Below are 27,169 nucleotides of genomic sequence, written 5' to 3'. Positions count from 1 at the left end.
GTGCCTGGTTTATTTTAGCTTTATGGATCACTTATGGAAAGATAAAAAATAAAATATCTACTGATTGACTGTGTCACATGAAGAATAACGGTGGTGGTGCTCTTGTTATGACAGCCTAAAGACATAATCAAGACATATTTTGTTGGTGGAAGCAGTATCTTTTATTAGACTAGCTTGTGTCACTGGCAAAATTAGACAAGTTTTTGAGCATGTGAGTCCTTCTTCAGGTCTGAAATAGAAGCAGAAGCCTTCAAAGCTAAGTACAAGTTGAGCACATTGTCTTATAGTTATCACATTAGCTGTGCCTCAGACCACCTCCAAGGGAAAGTAGCTGTGGTTTTTAAAGGAGGGAGAATGTTAGAGGAAGGAACAGAAAGAGGAAGAGGAGTCTGAGGAAGAGTGACATCAAGGGCGTGGGGGGGAGATTTTAATCTCACAAAAGCACTGTTTGTGAATTCATGGGTTTTGTTATCCAGCAAATTTGTGAAAGCAGCCAAGTTTTTGTTTGGAAAGTGTTACAGGATTCCTTGAGGCTCCAGCCTGAGATATTCAAAATACAATGATTGTTTTCTGAGAAATACTCTTTCCCTGATAACTGGGAAACTTCTGCCCTTTACAGCTTGTGTATGTTCATTCCTTTTGGTGCCCAACAGTTGCTTAGTTTTACCTGCATAGTTACCCTAAGAGCACTCAATGCACCCGATGAAAGGTATTATATCCCCAGAAGCACAGGCACAGGAGCTGATTGTTCTGTGTAAAGGCATATTTATTGTGGTGGTTGCGGAGAGATGCTGGTTAAGTTTTGTACTTGTGAAGGGCCTAAATACATGTAGTTTGTTTTGGCCACAGGCAACTTGCCTCTCATAGTGGGTTTAGTGAGGCTGAGGCCAGCGTAATTAGAAGGGTGGTTCTGGATAATCCGATTTCAAAACAGGATTGTCTTCTGATAAATCTTTCAATGCTTGTATGTGTTTTGCAGTACATGAAATTGCAAGTGGGAAGAATGTGCAAGGACTTGATGATCTGATACCTCTACAGTATTTCGACATTGTGCATATGCAACAGTTTGTCTTGTTTTTCTACTTGTAGCAGTCAGTCGGATAAAATATATTAATACATAGAAACAAAAAGAATATACCCTTGCCTTTTAAAAAAACAGGTCCTAGCAGCAAGAAAATAGAATAAATGATGCTAAGATTAGCTTTTATACAGTCTGCGTCACCATGTGTCAAGTATGTTGATTGCACTATGGTTAAAACAACATTTATGCAACCATCTGAATCACTGTGTGGGGGAGGATTTGCTACTAGTAGTATTACATTTAACCTTCTCCCTAAATCTTTCTGTTCAGTTAGGAACCCAGCATGATGATCAGTGTATGAGCACTGTTGATATTTGTTAACCTCATCTTCATCGACCTTTTTCACTTCTGCTACCAATGGTCCTTCTTGGTGACTTCTGGCAATGCTGAAATACAGTGTCAATACTATCTAAGTGAACAGCCTACACTGTCCTCTTCACTGTAGGCCACCCAATCTGTGTCTAAATAACCAGACAACTGTATATACTACTTTGGCCTTTTCCAAGAAATGCCTCCTCTATTTGGGTAATGATCTGTAATCCACTTCTCTCTGGTTTCTCATAAAGTTGTCGCATGATATCTTCTCTTTCAGCCAAATGTTTTCCTCAAATTCTTGTTCCCTGACGCTCCAGATGTATATTCTACCCTTACATGACCAAGTTTTCCACAAAAGTGAAGTCTTTAGAGTTTCATCAAGTACATAGTAGAGGTGGGTAATTTGCCTTTGTGATCCTTGTAACATCACTATTACAGTGATTAATATTAAGAATATTGTTTAGTGTTAAAGCTTGGAAGATGTACTGAAGTGGTGCTATGAGCACTCGTAATTCTTTGGAATTTGGAGAAGACAGTGATTTGTAGGAGAACTTCCACAAAGTGGTCATATTCCTTAGTGGAACACAAGAGAAAATAGCTAGTAGTTATTTTGAAAATGGCAGTGAAACTGATCTCACCATGTTACATTTGAGAAAATGATCTCAGCAGCCTCTGGTTACTGATCCTGAAAGTTTCCAGTTTGGGCAGTACTTTTTCTGAGGCTTGTTTGGTTAAAAAGAATGGTAACATCTAGGAAAACTGTGGATTTTGAGAAGATAAAGATAACACTTCCCCATGGGAAAATAAAATAATAGTAAAAAGTAGCATGGCGAGTTGCAGCAGTTCTTGGTCTCTAGTGCTTCCTGGCCTTGAAGTTGTTTCACTTTCTACTTCTCATAATAAGCCAGACACATCCAAAGCAATTCAAACTGTGGAATTTTTTTATCTCCAGCTAGAAAACGATATGTTCCCAAAATGTCTTTCCTTTTTTATTTTCACCCTATAAAAACATAAGGAACGTGGGAAAGCCTCCGGTATTTAGTAATGGCATTGTAGTTTACTGGTATTCTCAGCATTTAGAGAATACTCATTTAAGAATAGAAGCTCTTGTGACCTGTACTTTATAGTCTGATTTCAAAATATTGAGCAGATATGTTTTTTTTTAAAACTATACCTTCTTTTGTGACAAAAATTCTCACAGTATTTTCTCTAATTTTCATCTGGCTCTACCAGAATCATTCCATTCTTTCCAAGTAGAGACATATACATTGTGGAAATCCATTTGTAAAGCTAATGATTTATGTTTAATACAACATACAACATGAGATAAATTCTTAGTGCTTTTTGGAAGACAAATTCTCTGGAAAAAAGCAGCAAACAAGAATATACCTGAAGAGGCTCTCCCAAGGTGACACCTTTGAGGGTCCTCTCCTTCTCCTCACGCAGGACTCTGAGCTCAGAACCTGGGCTGATGCTGTGGGGAATTACTCATACCCCAGTCTCGACAGAGATGCCAGATCTCAAGGAATTTGCAGTGTTTATGTGGTTACACTCATGGAATTTGCGGTGTGCAGAACACAGGCCTGACCTCTCCTGCCCAGCACTCTCAGGCACAGCCATTTGGTTGTGTGGGATGCGCAGCTTCCCCACACAGTTTGTCTGTCTCAGACTGCACTAGCCCTCGGTAACCACCATGCCCAAAAGCTTGGAGGTGGCCCTTCCCAGGGCAACACGGGGCTGTTTCTGCCAAGGGTTTGACTGAGAGTGGAGGAACAGCTTCCCCTGCAAAATGTGGCACGCAGTAGTCACTGGCTTCAGAGCACTGCTGCATTGGTGAGGCTTCATCTCTCGTGGGTATGATGAAATGTCTGGTATGGCTGCATTGCCCAGTGACTCAGCCTCTCTGACAACCCTGGGCTGATTGATGCAGCTGTATTGATGTTTTTTATCTGGGCTTATGCGTAGAAAATACTCAGTAGGGAAAATAAAACAGAATATAGACATTTTTAATGCTATCATACAGCTTGTAAAAGCTAATGTTGTCACTTAGAACTCTTGAAATATACAAATACAAATATTTGACTGAAGAAACATTTCAGTTGTTAATTTGAAAATAATTTATCTAATATATCATTTAAATTAGCAAAAAATGACATATTCTATTTGCTCAGGTTTTTTTTTTTTTTCCAGGCTCTGAAATCATGATTCAGAATATGTCTGTGTGATTATATCCTACCTGAGATATAAAAAGATGGTTTAATTCTGGATGACCCATGTAAGGTTATAGGTATTCAGATTTGTCATCTGGAAAAGAACTTTTTTCCCATGTTTAGAAAACAACAGAAAACATGTAGTTTTGTTATTAGCTGAGAGTACTATGCAATTCTTCTTCAATAAAGCAACAGTTAAAAAGTTATTTTCCATTAAAGTACAATTTACACTAGCACTTCCCCTTTTTTACAATAGGGAACTGACAATAAGTCTTAATTAGAAAATGAAGTATTAATCAGCAATGTTTAAAGATATGTTGTACATTATAGACAAATAATGCAACATAAAAAACAAGGGAAGATTTATTCACTATTTCATTTTTTTGTGTTTGCAACTGTGGACTTCACATATTCAAATATGGTGAAACAAACTGCAAAACATCATTGGTGACAACACAACAGGGTAAGGTTTCCACCACAGAGGCAAATTTTGCAAATATTCTTAGACCCAGTTTAACTTTTGTTCATGGAAGAATGAGGACATAGATGGCATAAAACTCTAATGTACCATTTCTGGTTTATGTAGCTATGTTCAGTTTATTTAGCAGAGGTTCATTTATTTCAAAACAGCATGAATCTTAGCAGTTGCATTTAGTATACGTGGCTCAGAATAATTTCTTTAAAGGCAGAAATCCTGAAGCACACTGCATCAACCCAACATTGTGAACTGATTACCTGAAGAACACAAGGCTTTCAGATCTTTAAAGACATAGTGAGCCAAGGAAAACTAATTTGATCAGTGTGCTTTAGGGGAAACTGATGACTCAGTACTTGACTTACAGCAGTGTTCATGTACCATCCTGTACACCTGTGTGCAAGTCCTCCACTCTGCCTTTTTAATCAAGCAAGTCTGTATTGCCTGCACAAAACAGTATTACTGCTAGGTACCTCAGTCATGGTGTTTTGAGGTGCTTTAACAACTTCTGTGTGCACAGCTTAAAGTCTGTTGCAACACAAAGTCTTCTGGGTACTTACCCAGTCACCCTGTTTATGCTCTCAAACGTCTCAGACATATGACTGAATAAATACAACCAATACCTGACATCTGATTTTCCAAAGGCTAGGAAATCGGCTTCCATGTGTCTGACAAGTGGGAAGTTCTTGCCTTCACATTTACAACCTGGCAAAGAAAGTCAAACAGATTAACTCTCTTGTCAAGGACGCACCAGAAGACAGTGAGGTAGCTGGGAAGAGCTATTTTCTGCTATTGAGTCCCTGCTCCTTAACCCCTGGATCAGACAAATGAACGCAGACAGAAGCCTGACCTGAAAATAGCAAATTTTCAGTTAAGATCGCTAATGAGGATTTTAATTAGTTGAGTAAGCCAGCATCAATACAATCAGTAAACCAAGCTCCATGACCTAGCAGCCTACTTCTTTCTGAAGGAAACTGTACTGTAGACAAGTAGATATCAGGCCTTTCTCAGCCATTTTTTACCATTTATTGGCACAAGTCTAGTTTTATTAAGTTGTATTTGAATTAATTTTAAATTACATGGTCATACTTGGTTACAACAACAGTCAGGAATGTTTTTTAGCTGAAAGTTTCTAAATATGCAACAATATAGTGAACTTCAGAACTTGCAAATAGCTTAGGATGATTGTGTGCATTATAAACAATAGGCTTGCAAAAATCACCAATAATCACAAGTGCAAAAGCTTCCACATCCCGCAGGGCTTATAAACAAAACTGGGTGAAAGGACAGACGAAGGCTTTAATACAGCTGCATAGAGAATAATGTGACAGCTTGCAATCATCAGGGCAACAGTAAGGAGGAATTAGCAAACCAAGAAGGGAATGGAAGGAGAAACAGGTAAAGAAGTTCCCTTGCAAGCTCCATAGGAAGGGAGGGTAATAGCTGGATAGAAAAGGAAATATGGAAGGGAGAAAAGAGTACTGCTTTGCTGGGCTCTGCTGGATGAGTTGCAAAATGTCGCTGTTATGTCTGCACTGAGAAAACTGTACTAGCCTGAGAATACACTCCATAAAATGGCCATAGGGCAGATTTAGTGCTGGTACCAAGAACTGTTTCACCAGTAGGTTTAATTACCTTTCTCAATAACAGTGTCTGAATTTTTTTCTACATCTTATTTAAATCTCCCTTTTGAAAAAAGAGTCAGTACTATATTTGTAGTAGTGTAGTTCTTATTTATATTTTTTAATAATTTTATATATTTTACATTGTGTTTTAATTTGATTAAACTAGAACAGGCTGCCCAGGGAAGTGGTTGAGTCTCCATCCCTGGAAGTATTTAAAAGACAATAGACATGGTGCTTAGGGACATGGTTTAATGGTGGACTTGACAGTGCTGGATCTTAAAGCTCTTTTCCAACCTAAATGGTTCTATCATTCTAATCATTCTATCATTCCTTCCTAAAGAGGAAAAGCCCCATATGAATCAAGTCTGCACAGAACTAAGTAAGGGAAACCTGCTTCTGGTGATGATGTATTAGTGAGGGTTGCAGGAGGCCTTTGCAGCTCTCCATTCCACTGGCAAATCTGGATGTCATAAGAGTGAATACAGACAGAAATATAGAACACCCTCAGGAATGAGAACGTAGAGCAAAATTGGATTAGGGTCTGATAAAGCTAAAGGTCTGGAATTAAATCAGAGCAAAAAGTCTATGGACTATTGACTTAGGTCAATAAAGATACAGATACCTTTTAAAACCTTTAAGCTGGTTTCTAGGTGCTGTTGGGAATGAGATGGTAATGAACAAGAGATACTACAAGCAATCAAAGACAAAAAAAAATATAAATTAAATCCTCGTGTCTTGGTTGGACTATTAAGTGGCAATAGAGCAATGTCAATTTGTATAAACTACTCCCATTTATAGCAGATGAAAATGTGATTTTATTTTTACCTGGCATAGTGATGTGCTGATAATTAAAATATATCACAACTTAAAATAATTTTCTAATTCAGTAACTTTTCTTCTATCCTTTTACCCCAGTTTAGAGTGAATGAAGGAAAAAAAATCTTAAATGCTCACCAATTAAAACTTTAGCCAAGTTCTGTGAAGGTTAATGTGAAGATTTTCATGTCTGAAACTTTTTACAGAAGCATGACTTTTCTGAAAAAGAAGTGGCAGTTTTAATGGTGTTTGTCAACTAGCCTATTTTGATGGTTCCACAGCCTTTCACTTTTCTGGTCATCCTTTCTTCCTAGAGCAAACTCAAATCTATTGGTTTTGATTTTTTTCAGCTTTGCAGGGCATTCCTATGAAATCACTAGCTCAGGTCTCAAATGGATCTCTTCATTATATAGAACACTATAAGGAACATTATAAGGAAGTTAAGCTACAGAAAGGAGGCCTGTACCATCCATCACTCATCTTTTCAGGGAAAAAGACTAGATTTACCAATGCAATGGCAAGGCAGAGCTGCCTCTTGAAAATATATTGGATCAAATTTTCAGCTTCAGTAACTTCGTTGGTTTGATTTTTGGTCCATTTCTAATGTGCTCAGAAGTACTGTTTTTCAAACTGTGGTCTAATTCTTACCACACCCAGATAGCACTCAGCAGATTCTCTTTTTAAAAGTTAAAGACATTATATGAGAGCATTTGCATTTGAAAGACAATTTTTTTTTTTTAGGACAGTGGATCCTGTTTATTCCTAAAATTGAAGTGTCTTAAATTCCTTGAGTGTAAAGCTATAATGAAAGCTAAAAGGGGGGTAGCAGGTGTCAATTAAAATAATCAGTCTGCATGGATACCAAATCTGCAATTATAATTTACAGGTTAAATAATCACACCACAGAAAATCTGAGAGCATAATAAAGAATTTGTTCAAACTTAATTAGGACAAGTTATTAAAGCAAATCTTGAGGAGGAGAAGGAGGGGAAAAAGGAGGCAATGAGAAGAAATCACTGTCCTGTTTTACAAAGTAAAGCCACTCTCAAGTGAATCTAGTTATGGCAGTGAAATAGTAAAGAAAGAAAGAATAGGGGGGAAAAAAGCAAGGGAAAGAAATTGAAAAGAAGTAAACTTTTGGCATGTGAAGGGAGAAAGGAAACACACCCCAGGTATATGGCATTATAAAATCTTTGTGTGTTTTCTGCTAGCATGGCTGTTGCAGAAAGGTTGGTGTTGTTCTTCCACACCAGTTGCCGATTTCTTCCCTGGTTCTGCACTCTGAAATCTGTTAATTGCATTTCTCACTTTAAACTGTTCCATGTTTTTGGTTAAACCCTAACTTGAACCTTTTGATTCTGTAGTACTTTCTCCTTTAAAAAAACCAAGAAGTAACTAATAAAAGAACAAACCTACCCAAACAAATACCCTTTTCATGCCTCATTATTGCAGTGAAAGGTTTGAAATGCAAGCAAAGAATAAACAGAGAAACTAAAAGTCCTGACAGAAAATAATTCCACACTGCTATTTTAGATCTCATGGGAGTTTTCCAGGTTTATTAATTTGAGAACCTGAGTACCTACAGCTGTCCTCACTTGTCCTCCCCAGACACTGCTCAGCCACGCTGGCTCTGTCAGAGCTGAACAGCACAAGCACATGGCTCACACCGCTTAAGGACCATCAGCCTCCAGTCTACAAATGAGAGAGCTACTTAATTAGGATTATTTATATTCTGGTAGATGTCAGAATATGAATATTCCTTTTCTGGCTGTAGGATGCTGAGTGTCTATCCCATTTTGCGGGGCCTCTGGTGGTCTAGTGGTTAGGGTGCAGGACTCTCACCGCTGTGACCCGGGTTCGATTCTCAGCCCCCCGGGCAGATGGAGCTCGTCAGCCCTGTGAGGCAATCCATCTAAGAGAAGGTCACTCTAAACAAACCTATGTCCTGGGGACCTCACTGCCCTGGGGTGGGGACCTCACTGTTCTGGTGGGGACCTCACTGTCCTGGGGACCTCACTGCCACTGTCCAAGCTTGCTCGGCCCCAGCAGATGAACCTCAGGATTAGAGGGTGGGCTCAGTCCAGCGCAAGCTGTGTCTCAACTAAAAAATCCACTGCGCAGGCTCGAAGGGTTAATGACCTTTCCCAAATCTTCGCTCGCGAAGACTGGCCATTATTATCCCATTTTGCAGAAAGCTACTTGTGCCCACCTTCATATCCTCAGCACGACTATTGCCTAGTCTACCCAGCTCTCTTCTTCAGCTGTGCTCAAGCCACTGTCATTTATCCTGAGATGTCCCTGCACCACAGGACTGCTCTGGTGCCTGTGATCAGCCAGAGCGTTTCTCTGACAGTGCCTTGTAGTGCATTTGGGGTGAGAAATATATATTCTGGCCTTACTTCCCACAAAGAAGTAATTCCCAACTGATTATTTTCTGGTGATCATGTTTCTGCTACAGCCTAGTTCACTCTGCTAAAGCAATGTAGTAGAGCCATAGAACAAGTGAAAAACAGTGTGGCTTGACCCTATGGTATTGAAGCCACAAAGGTGACTCACTGTCACAAACCTTTGCCCTGTGTCCTGTTTCTAGGGACCTTATTTTCTAAAAGCACCCTGCCCTGAGCCATTAGCAGAAATGGATTGCCTGCACTGTATTCAGGAGGCCGCGTTACCTCTACCTTGGCCTGTGCTGATACATCTTCCCAGTCACACGAGAGACTGAGTTGCTGTCAGTTCACATCCTTTCTCTAACCTGGAATTTAATATTACAGTGCCATGGCTGTCAACAGGATGAAAAACATACAGTGCACAGTGCCCTGTGCTCCCGTCTGCGCATCCCCCACATCCCACGTTGCTCCTGCATCCTGTGCTCTCCTTCATGGTCCCAGCTCCACCACTGCCAGCACAGCACTGTGCCTTGGAGAAGCATCCCCACATCTTGTCCTACATTGCCCAGGCAATTGCTGTCAGAATGTCCTCAAAAGCATAAAGGTCTGGGACTGTTTTTTTTTCTATGCTGCGTTTGTGTTGTACTGAGAAATGTCTTTTCACATCCTTCTACATAGTGACAGAAGAGGCAGTGTGTGTACTGAATTATAGTTACTTTTCTAGATTCTCCAGATCTCATATTCCTTTTAGAAATATTCAGCAGTGTGAAAAATGGACCTCTACTATTATAAAAATGAAGGGGAATGAACAGTCTTTCTATAATGCAGCAGACTGTCACTCAAAAAATTAATGCAAAGCTGTATCTTTAATATTATATTAAGGTTTAGAAAAGTCTGGATGATGTATTACAGACTGTGCAGCTCTAAAAATAGTATGTATTAAAATCTTATTGTTGAAATATCTAGGCATCATTTGGGTATGGGCTTAAAAAATCTTCCCATAAAGCACTCCTCTTACCATAATTTTAAAGAGCTGAGACTTAGAAAGAGGTAGATAAACTGCTTGTCATTGCACAGGTTATGTTTCAAATCCCCAAACATCAAAAGCACCTCTGGTGGCTTAGGGGTGCTTGAGCTGGATGAAAATTCAGCCTTAACTTGAACATGGACCTTACAGGCAAAACTGGCTTAAACAAGAAAGGTAATGTAGCTGTAGCAAAGAATCATAGACTCAGACTCCTAGAATCATACAATAGTTTGGGTTGGAAGGGAACTTTAAAGATCATCTAGTCCTACCACCCAGCCATGGTCAGGGACATCTTCAACTGGATCAAGTTGCTTAGAGCCTTGTGCAGCCTGATCTTTGAGTGTTTCCAGGGACAGGGCTTTCTTTGATCTTCCTGTTCTGGACAACATACTCCAGCAACCCTTCTATTACTCTTTGTGCCCCTTGCCAAGTTCAGCTCCAGCTGCATCTTGGCCTTCCTGACCTCGTCCCCACAAAACTGGGCAGCAGCATCACTGTACACTTCCCAGGATACCTGTCCCTGCTTCCGCTGCCCGTGCATTTCCTTCTTGTCCTTTAGTTTGACCAACAGATCTTGATTCAGCCATTGCCTGATTTCTTACACCAGGGGAGTGAGAGCTGCTGCACACTTTGGAAAGTATCCTTAAAGATCTGCCAGCTCTGTGCTGCTCCTCTTTCCCCAAAGGCTGTTTCCCAGGAGAGTCCAAATGATTGACTAACTCTTTGAAGAGCTGGAAGTTTGCTTTCCTGAAGTTCAGGGGCCTAACTCTACTCCTTACCTGACCCATATCCCTCAGGATATGATCATCAGAGGCAGCCCAGGCTGCTTCCAATCTTGATGTCCCCAGTTAACTCACACTGGTGAACATCAAATCCAGTATCACATCCCCCCTGGTAGGGCTGTCTGTTACCTGGCTTAGGATGCTGTCCTCCATGCATTCCAGGAGTCTCCTGGATTGCCTACAGCTCATGTTGCTGCTTTCCCAGCAGATGTTGGGATGGTTGAAGTCCCCCAGCAGGACAAGAATGCCTACAGGAGTGCAATGCCTTCTGTAGATGGAGCAAGAGGGCTTCATGATAGGCTCCCCTTGATGGGAGGTAGTCTGTAGCAGACACCAGCCACAAGGTTCCTTTTGTTTTCTCAGTCTCTGATTCTTACCCACAGGCTTTTAACCCATTCATGGCTGTTTTTCAGAAACAGCTCTTCACACTTTTTCCATTTCTTGATGTAGAGGACAACCCTTTTGCCTCTCCTTTCTCACCTGTAGCCATCGGAGCTGCACTCTATTCATGGGATTCATCCCACCAAATTTCAGTAATGACAACTAGGTCATAGCTTTCTATCAGCATGGTGGCCTCCAACTACTCCTATTTGCTGGCCATGCTCTGTGCAGAGGCACTCAGCTGGGCTGTTAGACATGTAACCGTCTTTCAGGAATATATCTTCATTCCTTTGAGGTATTTCACCAGTGTTTCTCTGCTGGCTCCTCTTACCTCAGGAGCTCCTGGCTCATCTCTGTAAAGCTTGAAGTTTGTGCAGGGTACCCGGCACACCTCAGAGCAACAGGACCCTTGCTAGCACTATGTCCCTCTAACCTTGCATGTCATCCCACAACTTGTCACAGGCAAGTCTGATGTTATCCTCTCCTCCTTCAAGTCTTGTTTAGAACTCTGTCAATGAGGCAAGCCAACTTGTAAGCAAAGACCCCTTTCCTCCTTTGGGACGGGTGAATCCCGTGATGTCAGTATGGTGAAAATTAAATTGAAGTCAGTACTGAGGCTGAGATTATCCTTTTTGCATGATGTTTACAGTGGAAGTATAATACATACAACATAAAGAAACAGGGCTTGAAGAGAAGGGAAAGAAAAAAAGTAACTGAAATTCAGGAACAATTTCTTTGTGGCAGACTGTATCTCCAACAGACTCCCATCTGAAAGTTTAACTTACTGGGTTTGGTTTCTAAGCACTTTGAGAGGTGTCCAAGTAAACTGTCATAAAACTGTCAAATATCAGCGTCTCCTGTGTGTTGTTTCTCTTCCCTTTCTGCTTCATGCTTCATTCTGCCCTGAAGGCAGAGTTATTACGTTCTGAGTTTTTTTCTCCTTAAGTAAGACACAACTTTCAGTGGTGTGTGGACCATATACAAAATCAGGTCAGCATTTGTAAGTGGGAATCTGTATATAATCTATATAAAAACAGATAAATCTATATAAAATAAATCTATATAAAAGTAGAAATTAAGCAGGTTTGTTCCTGTATTTAACCTTTAAAATGTGACTTTGAATAGTTTTATGTGGTGAGCGTTTACTGCTGGCTCAGATACTGTAAAATTTTACTTGACTGATAATCACAGCACTTCCCAGTGCACATGCACCAAGCTTTTCTTACAGATTCTCAGGGCATCCAAGGCATACTGGAAAATTTGTAGTTGGAGAGTTCAGCAAGGACTCTTTGAGGAGCCACCAAAAGTCATTCAGTGCTGCAATATGTAGTTGTGCTTATATACATTTTATGAGTCTCTTTTGGATTCAGCTGTGCTCATTTGATTTCTGTGTAACACCACGTAGGGGTGGCAGTTCACAGGAATTTCAATATGATCAAGAGCTTGACCTGCGTTGATGGACTTTGCTGGAAACCTTGCTCAGTCCATATTACTAGGAAATGAGGGGAACCAGCAAAAAGAGCAGGGGAAAACAAAAGGCCACCTCTTAAAATCAAGTCACAAATGAACAAATTTGGTCCACTTTCCTGAGATGTCTGAGACATCAGAGAGCACCAGCCCTTTCACTCCAGATGTGGTGGTAGGACTGTGCCACTGGGGAGAGTGACAGAACAGTGACAGATTCACTCAGCCTGTACAAAAAACCCAAGCTCTCTGAGACAAACATTGGGCTGTTTATTCTCTTTTTAATATTGTCCATTGGAAATGAAGTAAAGAAAAAACACAGAAAGACTTAGGAGTAATGACCACATTGTTTGTAAATTAAAAAAAAAGGAAAAGTTGGATAGATCTTCATGTAATCTTAATTACAAATCTTGGTGTATTGATGTGTGAATGTACATCAACACATTTCACCCCAAACCTTAAACAAGTCACTTTGAGAATATGCATGGCTGAAGAAGGCTGGAATAGTTCCAGTAAAGCCAGCATGGCTTTAAGCAATATTTATGCTGCTTATTTGCAGGTTGCACCCAATACTATGGTGCTTACGGTGCTTACTAAACTAGATACTTCATGCAGTCAGCTCATGAAATGTCTTAAAAAGAAATAGTTTCTTGGATTCTTTTCTCTGCCCCACACTCCCACAGTTTAAACCTGTTTTGGCAGTCGTTTACTATATGACTGGTCCCCCGACAGCAGCTAGATTGCTTGTGAAGCTGTTTGTAAAAGTAAATGTTTTCTACTTTCAAAGTCAAAATGTTCACCTAGTTTGTCTTGATAAACTGTAGGAGGACAACTTAGTATAACAGAGGAGAGGGGATAAAATCACAGCCACATTTCTTCTTCCCTGATCCTCTCCTGGGCAGTTCTATCTTATTTAGTTTCTAGTGTCCTGTGTTTTGGAGAAATAAATGTGCTCATCTGATTATCTTGGGTTAGCATTTTATTGTGGAAGAAAATAATTTGCTGAATAAACATCTTCATTCTTTTTTTTCTGGAGAGTTTTTATCTCCTCATTTTTCATTCCATCCTGCTCCCAGCACCTCCAAAAGATGATGTTTACAGCAACACTTGAGGCTGGTCAGACCCTGTGGTGGCCCAGTGATCTCTGAAAGTTTGTTGTACAGTCAAATTCTTACCTGCAACAAGAATCAGATTATATAGATTACTGAATAAACCTTTCTCTCCAGAAGGCCTCAAAGCTCTAAGAAAGAACATTTCTCTTGGACTGAAATACCCATGAAGTCTGGTTATCTGCACTGTCCCAAAAAAGCAGAAACACCTTAGTGACTTGCAGGTCTCAATTCAATATTTAGTATATCTGGGATTTGATCTAATAGTTACAATGAGTATGAGGAATAAATCTTCCTCACTGACCTCTGTTAAACAGGAGCCAATATGAAATCAGGGCTGATGTGCTCAGGGCAGCCAAGGCCATCCAGGTGACGAGGTACATTTTGGGTCAACTGGAACTGTTTCAACTTCAGTAACTTCCTCCTCAGATGCAGCAGGTCCAAACAGTCCTGCCTAAGGGTGTGTCCCACAGGAGGAAGGGGCAAGGCTCGTGCAGTGCAAGGATGTAAGGTGGTACTATGGGAAATGACCCAAGTGCCACCACACTGTTAGCTGAGCCTAGGAAGCAACCCAGCAGAGCTCAGAAACTGCACAGCTGGGAAACGAGGATATGAATGGAAAGTGGGAATGCTGTCAAGACTGCTACTAATAAACATGTTCTGGAGAGTGAATAGTTGAGATATGTGGAGGGAGGTCAGTAGGCCAATATAAATCTCTTTGCTGTCTGGATTTGTAGCAAGCACTACAACTAATACAGGTGCTCTACCTGAGAGAAAAATAAACAAAATGAAAAAAGGAATATGAAATCTGCATGCTCTTCTCCTCTTGGTACCTTTTGCTGACAACTGCTTACAGATACCCTGCCTGCTCTGTACATATGATTCAGTTGCAGCTATTAATGGCAGGAGCTAATTCAGAGTACCTTAATATATCAAGAGAATTACTGGCAGTAGATGGATATCATAAGCTGAGATACAGGCAAGAATGGCTTGGTATTCCACTAAGTGGGCAGAGCTAGGGGATTGCTGTAGAAGGCAATTAAAGCAGAAGTGAATTCAACAGAGTGGTATGAAAAAATAACAAATATATATAGAGAACAAAGGTCATAGCTGTCCATGTACGGACATCATATTGGCAGGAGGTCAACAAGCAACTGATTTGACCTAAGCACTATATTTTCCAAAGAGTGTCTATAAACAGTTCACTACCAAATAGCAGAGGGACTTAGATATTTCACAGGTTTATCTGAAAAGAAGATAAAGAATAAAAAAGGAGAGTATGACGATGAAGAACTGCTCAAACATTCAAGCAGAACAATTTTTTTCTTTTCCATAAAATAGCTAATTTATTATCTATTAGCTACGATTAGCTTGTTTATTATTTATCCTTAATGTGACCTTCTGAAGAGAATGTTCTTGATCCTTTTCATTCATGCTGTTATATATTGGAATCAGCTAAGATGAGAAAAATCTGTCTGCTCCTGCAGACACTAAGGCAATCCTGTAACGAAAGAGGAATGTTTGAACTTTAGCCTCATCCTCATTTGAATTTGCAGTAGGCTGTTGTACAACATTATTCAGAACATGTAGCTGACACTTTTCACTGGAGTTAAGCCTATGCTTCTCAGCACTTTTACTATGGGCAGGAATATACACACACATCGTTCTGGTTCTACTGCTCCGAGCAGAAGGTCCCAAATCAGCAGGCTCCTTCTTTCCTGAGAGCATCAAGCAGAGTTCTCCCTCTTGTGGAGTCAAATGTAACTTCACTGGAAATTTTAAATTCTGTTTCTGTGACCATAGACTCTCTGAGACAGATAGGACCTAACTCATAAGAGAAAGGTAAATTTAATTTGCAGATTTCCTTATGTGATAGCACGATATGGGCAACAGCAATGGGTAATTGAAATAGGGTAATATCACCATAAAGAGTTATTTTGACCTGAACACACACTGTGCATTGCAACCATTCAGAAATTCTTTTGAACTCTTATAGAAGCATGTCAGGCATCTTGTTCAGCAGATTGTCCTTGAACTTATGATCATTTGCCTTTCTTCTGTTTCTAAATGACTCTTTGCTCTTCTATATAGAGGAAGGACGGAAGGATTTATCACAGTTTTAAAACAGTGCTTGCTCCTTTCTTTTTTTCTTTTTTTTTTTTTTCCTAGTATCTGCATATAGGTAGAGTGTTCTTAAACATCACCAAGAGGGTTTTCTTCCAGTGTAAACTCTTTCCGCCTTCCCTCCCTCCAGCGGGTGTGGCTCACAGTTTTTTTGGCTCTATGAAATGAACATTTCTGAGCATTATGCAAATATATTGCTGCATTGATCTCTTTGTATGCTGAACTGTATTCAGTTTTGTCACTTGATAGACAGCACATTTTGGGTGAACAGCTGTTTAAACACCTACTAATTTCTACTGTGGTTTTCTTATTGAATTGTAGCATGAACCAATTCATTCTCATTTATTCTTCACAAGAAGATCATTTGCTTTAATGTTGATCTCTCCTGTTTCAAATCCATGGTCATGTAACCAAAATTCCACTCCAATCCTTTGACTCTAATATTGACCTTTCAATAGCTCATCTTTCATGTTTTTTAGCGACATCCATTACATTAAATGTGTGTTCCTAAAAAAGTATTTATAATTTTTTGTAGTAATAATCTAGGCTCTTGATGTAAAAGACAAAGAAATTAATTCTCCCCTTACTGTGGGGAGTATTTAGGGCATCATATTTAGGGCTGCATTTTATTTCCCATATTCACTTATTTTTTATTTTTTTAGAGCTGTTGAGCCACTTACAAAATACACTTCACATAGTTTCTTGGCTACCACTTCTCATAAGTAAAAAAATCAGTCCTGCAGAAGAAAATGGGAAGATTTGCAAAACTTGATAGCTTATCAGAACAGGGACTTGACAAATCTAGTACTACAGATTGAAAGATTGTGCAATAATACTTCTAAAGCTCCTGTTACACAGTGAACATAAGTTTCAAGAACAGGTATTTAGGAAATGTCTTCAGTTTCAAGTCTCACGTGTACTGAAGGCACTTCATCCTGTAACAGAGCTGTGACCTGTCCCAGTGTCAGGTCTTGTGTCTCTCAGGTTGCTTCACATTTCAATATCCTCATCCTACTTGATGTATGAAAGCATTTCCTTACCTCTGTATCCAGGGAACACACAACTGCTCTTACAGCTCTTCAGGCTCATGCAAAGCCCAGACATCTTCTGACTTGCTATGGCTGATAGTCTTTCCTCTGTCAACAACAGCTTCTGTTTTCCTTTGCTGACACAGAAATTGCATCTGATACCAATTCTCTTCTCCTGCTTTTATTCAAAGAACTGTGATGCTTTGTAAAAAGCAAGAATGGTATTTTCCTAATTCCTAAAGAAGAGCTAATATTACCCTCAAGTACTGTATTGCCCCAGCTTTTGCCCCTGAAAGACCCTTCCCCAGCTCTGCATATGGGCTATTTGCCAGGGTCTCTTGTCCCTGTGGTCTGTGGTCTAGTGGTTAGGGTGCAGGACTCTCACCGCTGCAACCCGGGTTCGATTCCCAGCCCCCCGGGCAGATGGAGCTCGTCAGCCCTGTGTGGCAATCCATCTAAGAGAAGGTCACTCTAAACAAACCTACGTCCTGAGACCCTCACTGCCGCTGTCCAAGCTTGCTTGGCCCTGGCAGATGAACCTCAGGATTAAAGGGTGGGCTCAGTTCAGCGCACGCTGTGTCTCACCTAAGAAATCCACTGCGCAGGCTCGAAGGGTTAATGACCTTTCCCAAATCTTCGCTCGTGAAGACTGGCCATACAGCCAGGCTCCCGTTATTCTTTGCAGTGCAGCCTTCACCTCGATGGGCTGCATCTTTCAGAGGCTTCCTGTGTTATCCATATGCAAGTCCCTTCCACCACAGACATGTTAGTAGGCAAACCAGATGTCCTATGTAATGTAAGGATGAGATACTTAGCCTAGGTGCTAAGACTTGTCTTTGAAAAAACAAAACTGTTTATTGTCTCACTGCATAATTGACTATCTGTGAATAATGTAAAAAACAGTGTTAACTCTTAGAGCAAGAAAGTGTTTGAATTGCTCATATGTCCCATCTGAGAGCAACTCAAAATTTTTCCTTCCATAAATGCTTATTTTATTGTGTGACAGAGAACACAAGAGTCTTAGTGTCTCACTGCTCTCCTGGCAAAACAACTTGAGAGATGTAAGGCAGGGCAAATTTCTTTCACAGTACTATTTTTATGCTTTAAAACCACACAACTACAGCATTTGACAAGGCTCAAATGTTTATTTGTTTAAACACTTGCAACATCTATGACTTACTTTAGATATTTGGCAATAACTTACATGTATTATTTGTAAGAAGTGAAAAATCAACAAACACATTAACATATCTGAGATTCCAATGTCCATGGGGAATTTCAATGACTTTATTTACATTTATAACCTTGCATCTGACTACTGCTTTCCTTCTGTCCAGAAAGAAAGTGAAGGCTTGTGGGTCATACCCAGAAATTTAACAGGCTGTGGTGGGTTGACCTTGGCTGGATGTCAGGTGCCTAGCAAGTTGGTCTATCACTCCCCCTTCTCAGTTGGACATGGGAGAGAAAATAAGATGGAAAACAACTTGAAAGTTGAGATAAAGTAGTTTGCTAAAGCAAAAGTGCACAAGCAAAGAGTGAGAAAAATAATTTTGTCCTCTACTTCCCATCAGCAAGTGATGTCCGGCCACTTCCTGGGAAGCAGGACTTCAGCACACATAGCAGTTGCTCTGGAAGGCAAACTTTGTAAATAACTAATGCCCCCCTTTCCTGCTTCTTTTCTTAGCTTTTATATCTGAGCTTATGTCACATGGTATGGAATATCCTTTTGGTCAATTTGGGTCAGCTATTATAGCTGTGTCCACTCCCAAGATCCTGCCCACCCCCAGCCTACTGATGTGGGGTGGAATGCTGGGGAGACAGTGCTGATGCTGTGCTCAGCAGTAGCCAAAACACAGGTGTGTTATCAACATGTTTCTAGCTACCAATGCAAAGTACAGCACTGTGGGGGCTGCTTTGGGGAAAATGAACTCCATCTCAGCCAAACCTGATACACAGATACAAACAAAAACAGATTTTAGCAAAGAACAGACAACGAAAGAAGTTTCTCAGCTCAGAATTTTGTATGGACGTGGTCTTAGTCCATACCCTTATTACACTACTTGTAACGCTGCTATCTGTTACCACCTGAGACATCACCTCAGGTGTCTTGGTGTGACACATGGCTCAGCTTCAAGCATGACTTTGAACTCCGTGGAGGCAAAGACTGTCACGTTTAGTTTGGTACCGGCTTGTAGGGTTTGTACTGTCTCTGTGCCCTGATACAGTCTGGGACCGCAGCTCTGTCACTAACCAGCGCTTCACAAGACATGGAGTGAAAATGCAATATTTCTGTACAGTCATAGAGCAGGAGTACAGTGGTGCTATACTGTGACAGAGACGTGTTGTGTGTGAAGAGTACATGGGCATATTCTGAGCTGCAGCTACATCCCAGGTCTTCTTTTCTCTTTCTGTTTTGTAGGTGTGATACCTAACTGATTTTAGTGCTTGAAAACAGTGGCTTCCAAAAAGCAAAACATGCATCTCTAATATCTTCACGTTTACCTTAATTAATTGCATTTTCATTGTTCATACTTTGTATTGAAAGAAAACCTTGCCAAAGGAAGCTGCCACTGCAGATGGCTTTGAAATGCAAATAGTAGATTTCATAGGAGCCCTATCAGCAAACACAATGTTGGAGATGCATGAAATTACAATCCTGCAGCTGACCTTATAGTGTGAGATGGGAATAAAGAGAGGTGTAAGTAGCAACAATTGCCTATTCCATTGCTCTTTCTCTGAGCAGACAACAATGAAACACGATAATTCTACAAGCTACAGGGACCTGTACAAGATTAAACTACCTTAGTTGAAGAGGAATGATGAAATTCAAATTAGAAACAATGTAGGTTACATGCAAATATAAATACAGAAAGGAACTATGACTTGCCAACAAGGATTACAAATGGCACTGCATATCGACAAACCATATTTGAGTTGGAGCACCTGTTTTTGTGTTCTAGGTTGCAAGGCTGACAGCTTTTTTTTTTTTAACAGTTATTGTCTTTTCCATTTAAGAAGACTGAATTAGTCTAATTTGCTAACAAGCAAAACTTAATTGACATCAAACTGATGCACAGTACAGTGATTAGTGTTTTAGTATGACTGAACACATGGGGAGAACTTCAGATGATAAAAATTGCTCCAAGGAGGAGATGTCATGGCCCAACTCTCAATGTCAAGGCAACTCTATTTACTCTTAGCTGCTGTAGGTTCCATGTCTGTGTCCAGGTCTGACAAAGCACAGTAGAAGAGCATCTGAAAATACTTTGTTGTTGTAGCTGCAATAGTAAAAATGGATAAGACAAAGTTATATTAGATCTTGGACAAATATATCGATTTTGAGGATTTGAAAGCATTACACTGATATTAGGAAAATCTTAAAACACCTTAATCAATTGAATTAATCATGTTGCAGATAGATAAATAAGAAAAGTTCAGTAATTAAACTGAAAGTCTTGTTTAATCAGACTTTCATCAACATTTTTATTGAATTGTCAGATTGATAGATGAGTTCAAAGTGAATAAAAACATTAAAGTTTTGCTTTTCAAGACTGCCTGAATTTGAGGAGTCAATACCCTTCAGGTCAGTAATTAATTATTTCACTGTTTATGAAAATTCATGGACTCCTCTGACTTGGATGTTCCATTCCTTGTATAGAAAGTGAAGCAATGGTGTCCTGGTATGTCTGCCTTCCAGGGTACTAAAAAGCACACATTTAGTATTCACAATCCTACATGGCTTTTATTCAGCCAACATATTGTAATAGCTCAACACCACAGATATCAGATGATCATATAACATCCGCATATTGAACTGGTTCGTACAAATATGCATGGCTTTGTTTTCAAGACCATGTGATGAAGCAGATGACATGGCACATCCAAAAGCATAGCAAAACTTAATAAAGAGAAAGGACTTTAAGAAAAATTATTCTTTCTTTCTTCTGACCAAGGTTTTGGCACAGTGAGTAGGACAGGATGATCTTGCTTACCAGAGAGCCACTGTAGACATTTAGGTCGTTTTTCAAATGGCAGATAGACTCCCAAATAATATGCAGGAATGCCTGAGAGGGCAATACCAACACCAATAAGGGAATTGATTGTGTCACTGTAGAGAGGAACTAAGACCAGGAAAAGGGAACATAAACAATATACTATAGGGAAGAAGAGGCTAAGCTGTGGAGACAAAAAAAAAAAATAATTAAAAGATGCAAATAAATACTCTATTACAAAAATGCCAAGCTTTGCAGACTGAAGTTAGACATGTCAATAATAAAAGCATGTACTGAATCTTTTGTCTGCTTACAGTCAGCACAATTTGTTAGCTTTTGTAAGCTAGCAAAGAGCACTGCTGAGAAACTCTTATACCACACCTATCTGACCATTTTTTTTTTCAGGCCTGCACAAGCTCAGTTCCTTTCAATTAGTAAAATATCAACCTTTGAAAGCAGTGCTTTCAAACTGAGCAGTAATGCGTAGTTTTCCCTCTAACTTCAGTTGCAAATTTTTAAGGGTAATTTTGATTTGGAACTAACAGCTAGACTTTCAATGACCATCTTGGTGCTATAGAACTAATGGACTGATCTACAACCCTTTTGTGTGGGCATTTAACAAATATTATACCACAAATAAGGAAAGTTGGGCCATGAAGTTGGTAAGAGGACTGGAACACCTTCCCTACGAAGACAGGCTGAGAAAGTTGGGGCTGTTCAGCCTGGAGAAGAGAAGGTTGAGTGGAGACCTGATAGTAACCTTCCAGTATGTGAAGGGGGCCTACAGGGAAGCTGGAGAGGGACACTTTGTCAGGAACTGTAGCAATAGAACAAGGAGTAATGGGTACAAATGGGTACAAACTGAAAGTGGGGAAATTTAGACTAGATATTAGAAAGAAATTCTTTACTGTGAAGGTGGTGAGACACTGGAACAGGTTGCCCAGGAAGGTTGTGGATGACCCAACTCCAGTGTTCAAAGCCAGGTTGGATAAGCCCTTGAGCAACCTGGTCTAGTGAGGGGTGCCCCCGGCCATGGCAGGGGTTGTTGGGACTAGATGATCTTTAAGGTCCTTTTCAACCCTTAACATTCCCTATGATTCTATGAAAGTTGCAATAACCTCTTCATGAATTTATTTTTCACTACATTTTTTTTCACTGTCTGGGGTAGTGAACCTTCTCAAGAGTCCAGGAGTTGACATTTGAATACTAGCTGAAGCTTCTGAGAATTCACTGGTATAATTACTTCTCTTTGCTTATAAAGGTTAAAAATGTAAGTTGCTACATTTCAGAATAGGAAAAAGTGTATATGGTGGTATGGTGTTGACTAAAATGGCAAATGCTGACAGGAATTAAACATATATAATCTGACTGTAATCCTTGTTTTAGTAGAATCAGAAACAAAACTACCACTAAGGTAAGATTTAATCTTTATCTTCCACATAGGCTGGGGGATAGTATGAAAATTAAATGTGAACATGGTTCAGAAAAATTTGGTCTGCTCTGGAAGACTGGAAACTTTTCCAGCAGTAGGCTCTTAGTTGTTTGAACCATTTTTTTTTTTTATTAATAAGGATGTTACACTTAAATGTAAAAAAAAGTGTTCGTAAAAATGATGCAGGAGTAGCAAGAGAGAGTGATAAGGAATATATGTTTAGGTTGAGTGTGAATTTATAATTCTCTTAATTTTTACTGTATTAATGCAGAGTCAAAATGCAGGCCATGGAGCCAACAAACAGGAGCCAGTGCATGGTTTTATGTGCCTGCGGGAAGCTGTGTGTTTCCATCCTTGCCTCCTGGACAACCATTGGATTAAAACTAGAAACAAGTTTTAGACTGTTTCTGTGCTGTCTCCCTCTCCTAACTGATAGTTAAATGCTCTTCTAAGTCAATCATTAAACTTGCATTTTGCTGTCTATGACCACTATGCAATGGGAGGGAACAATCAAAATATATTTGACTATTTAAGCTTTTGAACTTCTATGTGAGCTTTCGAACTTCTGTGTGAGAATTGTGGGCATTTATGGGCTTTGGAGGGATTTTACTGAGTTTGTTAAATCATGTAAGTTTGATCAGTGTTAACCTCTCTGGAGCCTCCATCACTAGCTCTACTGAGGTCTGCTATTCTTCCAGCACAGGCTAAGAACCCCAGACATTTATTTATTTCTTATTTATTTTGAAATAAAAATATTTATCAGTTTGAATGAAAGAAAACCAAATGGTAAATATAACAGCAAAAGTACCGGAACAGATGTTCTTGTGGAAACTCAAATTGGTTTTGCTCCTTCATCTTCTATTTTGTAAGAATTTCTATGGCTTATAAATAGCCTATGATGTAACTGGTAATGTTGTGGTTGTGGTATTAAAGATCACATAAACGCGTGCATTAGCTGGCTTTTAGGGCTTGGTTTCTCTCTTGTTTACTTACTTTAATAGGTCGTGGTCTATGTGGTTGAGTATATCTCAAATATATTAGTCCTGCAATAGACAGACCCACAAAGAGCCAGTAGTTGAAGCAGTAGTAATTAATGAGGAGGAAAACATCTTCCACAAGGAGATAAAGCAAAGTCATTAAGCCCTAGAGATAATAAAAGCAAAGAACATTTAATGTGAAAATAAAGAGAGTAAAATTATAAACTGGCCTGTTTCCAACATATTTGTCTGGACTTAGGAGATCAGGTCCTCGCAAGAAAGATGTACTGAAACTTTTGAGAAATCTCCAAATATGCTGTGTGAAACATGCTGGCATCTCTTTGTTAAACGTAGCAAATGTTAAGCAACACATTTGGCTGAAGAGGTGTTGAGTCTGTGAAGTTATGTTTCAGCACAGTAGGCAACTCTCCCAAGAAGGCCAGGTGAGGAGTCCCAGACTCTGCTGCAGTATAGAGAAGGTTACCAAGAAGCTCTCAGTATGTAGAGGCTTACTCTGCTGTTTTGGTTGGCTTCAGTTTGAAAGCAAAGTTTTAATTTAGTTTCAATGTTAGAGGCTTCCATAATCCACCCATAAATTGAGAGCATTTGAATAAATTTTGTGGTCTGCAGGTATGCTATTCTGCCTGCATGGAAAGACCTAAGCCACCAGGAATTTAAAGTCTGTTTTAACAAATGAGCAGAAAAAACTTCCACCTTCCACATGAAAAATGTGGTTGGTGGTGTATTAAAAGAATATAGCTCATCTTGCCAGTGCAAACAGAATCCCTGTAAGAAAAGTGTTCATAATGAGATTATAACTTTTAGTAAATTATTTGAAGCTAAACAGGACCATAAATGAGATCATAAATGATATGTAACACAGGGCAAAGGCAGATACCAAATAAAATACACACTTAAATACATGGATTATTTATGAAAATCATTTACACCAATTCTGTAACTTTTCGTTCCTCAATTTTGTGTCACAAGACTCATTTATATAGTGACAGCAGGAAATGGTAATAGGCATCCAATGGTAGAAATTTAATTTTAGGTGCTTTGCCACTTCTGTTATAAATAGAGCCATAGAATATGAGCCTATGGCAGGGTCTGAGAGATGTTCCTGCTATACTCTCCTCCAGTGACACTGAAAGCTTGCATAAAGCCTTAAACAGACTTAAGCAGCTCCTGTCTATACCATTACATATTTAGCCATTCTCTGTTTTCTCAGTAATGGTATTGTACTTCTCACTAATATCGTTTGGCAAGTGAATCAAGCCATTCTCTTTCCACTGAAAAAACCCCTATGAGGCAAAATAACACCATCTCCACCCTTTCAGTGACTTCTGGACATTTTCAGAAGATGTGTCCAGCACAGGAGATGCCTGTGAGAGCACTGGGCAGAGGTGAGGTGTTTTACCCCTGGGTCTGAACCCTGCCTGCTCGAGGCTGGGCTGTTACTTACATTGAAGAGGAGAGCAGGGACTGGTGTGAAGCACTTTATATGAATCAAGCTCAGGCTGACAGGGAGGTGTCCTTCCCTGGCTCCAACATAAAAAAGCCTAAAAAACAAATAAGAAAACTCAACCAGACAGAGAGCCAAGGAATAGCTTGTTGCTTTCTAACAAAACAAAGAAATAATTCTTTCATTACTCTGCCGTACATGCTGCTCTCATCTCAAGTGGCTTTAGTTTATCAAATGGTGCTGGTCATGAGAAGACCTATGGGATTGTAACAACTCCTCCACCATAAATAAACAACTTGACATGGTAAAAATTAACTGTATCACTTCTCCCATGCAGTAATAAAGAATGCAGATTAATAACAAATTATTCCTATTCAATTATTTAAAATAAATCTTGTATTTCATACCGAGATGCTGCGATAATTGACGAGTTTAAGCCGCTATAGCAAGACATGGCCACTGCTATAGGAATTATCCACTTAGCATGACTAAGGGTTTCATTGCCAAATGTCTGTAACAGAAGACGAAAATAACGGTGAGGTGTATTACGTTAAGCATATGGACAATCCTGAGAAACTCATGAAAACAAACCATCCCAAACGTCGTGTCATACCCCATGCTTTCTTATGACACCCAATAATGATTTGGGAAGTTAGAATTTGGAAAAGCTGATCAGTATCAAAATAAAAATGGTAGCTATTTTAAAAAAAGATTAAAAAAAATTCTAAGTGTAGATCAAGTCAATAAGGGAAAAGAAGATGTATTGGCTTTAATCTATTCTGACAAATCCCAGCTGTAATAATCCGTGAATTTTCATTTTACTTCTGTATAATATTAATAAGGTTTTAAGAAAGCATTTCAGTGAATATTTTTGTGTTGAAAATATTGCTGTGGGTCTGCATCACACACTGCACATTAGAATGATAACAAAAAACCCTGGTTCTCCAACTACTCAGACTTTCTATAGCTCTCTCTCTGTCTGATCCTGGGAAAAGCATCCTTCTAATGATGTACTGTTAAGAGCATGATTTACAGAGTATACAAGAGGATTTTTCAAGAGCAGATTTATTGGATACGTTCTTGATATGCACCTTCTAATATACTAGTACTCTTACATGGAAAAAAGTGTTTTAACCAAAGCAGAAGCCTTCAGTGTGAAATTATTTCAATTGTTATTATTTTAATTTGCCAAGAAGTATGCTACTTGAGATTTTTCTGCAGTGTCTTTTGTTTTAGTTATTTTTCCCAACTTACCACAGCCACTGCATCACTTGTGAGCAGATCTGACATGTCCAACACTACGTAGTACGCTATATTAGTCAACAAGTAAATAATAGCCACAATAGGCATTGAAATTGCAATAGAAAGAGGTAGATTCCTGCAAAAGGAAAATAAAAAATTATTTCATATTCTTTAAATAAGAAATACTTAAATAGAAGATTATTTCCAGATTCAAACATTTGTCAGTGGATACCTCCACCACAGCTTGTAATCCATCATTTTGTAATCACAGGGTTACAAAATAATATGCAGCCATGTGTGGAGCAATTCCATAAGCAGCTTAGTTTGTTGCTTGTGGATCTGTCACAAGGTTTAGAGAAAAATAAAATGTACACTCATACATGTAAATTTAATATACTGTCTTTTATATGAAGCAATTTAAGAGAGCACCTAAACAATGAAATTTAAATTCACACTTAGGTATTTTCTTGACTGTGGCATTTTTTCCTGACTTATAACCTATGTATGTCCCAAGACCAGCTTGAGTAGGTGACACATACAACTCCCAAAGGGCTGACATCCCTACAGAGGGGAGGAGATGGTATTTGCCCATAAACAGTAATGCTGAAGATTAGCTTATAAAAGTCATAAACCTGACACAGTCTTACTCTACCGGTGGCAAAACCAGTCCTGCGAAAATAATTGTTCTGTCCAACTGAAAAGAAGTAGGGAATTTTAGAGGGCTATACGGATCCATGCTTTTCCCTGCTTTCAGCAGGGGTTTGTTCTCCCCCTTGAAAAATTCTAGTCTGAAGTGTACGGTGTAAAATATGTAAAGGCAAGTGATTTATTAGTGCGATACAACTGATGACTGAGCACAATAACCAGAAAGAGTTCTCATTCCTTTGTTTGAAAAGAACAAGGATTTTGCAGAGAAAATAGTTTGACTAGTTTCCAATCAGAAACAAATACAGAGTGGCTTGCCCTGCCATCACCCGTCAGAGATTCAAAGCAAAACCGTATGTTTACCTCTCGGGGTTCTGCATTTCCTCAGTGACGTAGTTGAGCGTGTCCCATCCTGAGTAGGAGAAGAGGGCAGAGTAGAGAGCCAGGGCGATCATCCCTGGGTTGGTTGCTGAGCCCTCGAACGGAGCTCTCAGGTTTTCTGTTTCCCCTGTACAAACGGCAGGTGCCAATTGCCTGTTATGTTTCAAGGATTACGACTTAGGGTGCATCAGGCAAAGCATCACCAGCCGGT

At 39.5% G+C, this 27,169-nt stretch overlaps 1 protein-coding gene across 1 annotated transcript; it reads right to left on the bottom strand.

Moving 5' to 3' along the window:
* Positions 1-17,949: 17,949 nt before the first annotated feature.
* On the bottom strand, positions 17,950-27,128 carry LOC108505025 (Y+L amino acid transporter 2-like; the record flags this gene model as incomplete). The annotated part of the gene is made up of 7 exons (XM_017830614.1): positions 17,950-20,102; positions 20,817-21,000; positions 23,242-23,391; positions 24,691-24,787; positions 25,098-25,201; positions 25,945-26,068; positions 26,941-27,128. Coding segments are annotated over 7 exons (939 nt in total), but the record flags the coding sequence as incomplete, so codon positions are not given.
* Between the last annotated feature and the right edge of the window lie 41 nt (positions 27,129-27,169).

The sequence above is a fragment of the Lepidothrix coronata genome, unplaced genomic scaffold (genome assembly GCF_001604755.1).
Source record: "Lepidothrix coronata isolate B3197 unplaced genomic scaffold, Lepidothrix_coronata-1.0 Scaffold181, whole genome shotgun sequence".
NCBI classification, from domain to species: Eukaryota; Metazoa; Chordata; class Aves; order Passeriformes; family Pipridae; genus Lepidothrix; species Lepidothrix coronata.
The sequence above is the reverse complement of the archived record's forward strand: the minus strand, read 5'-3'. Positions and strand labels throughout refer to the sequence as shown.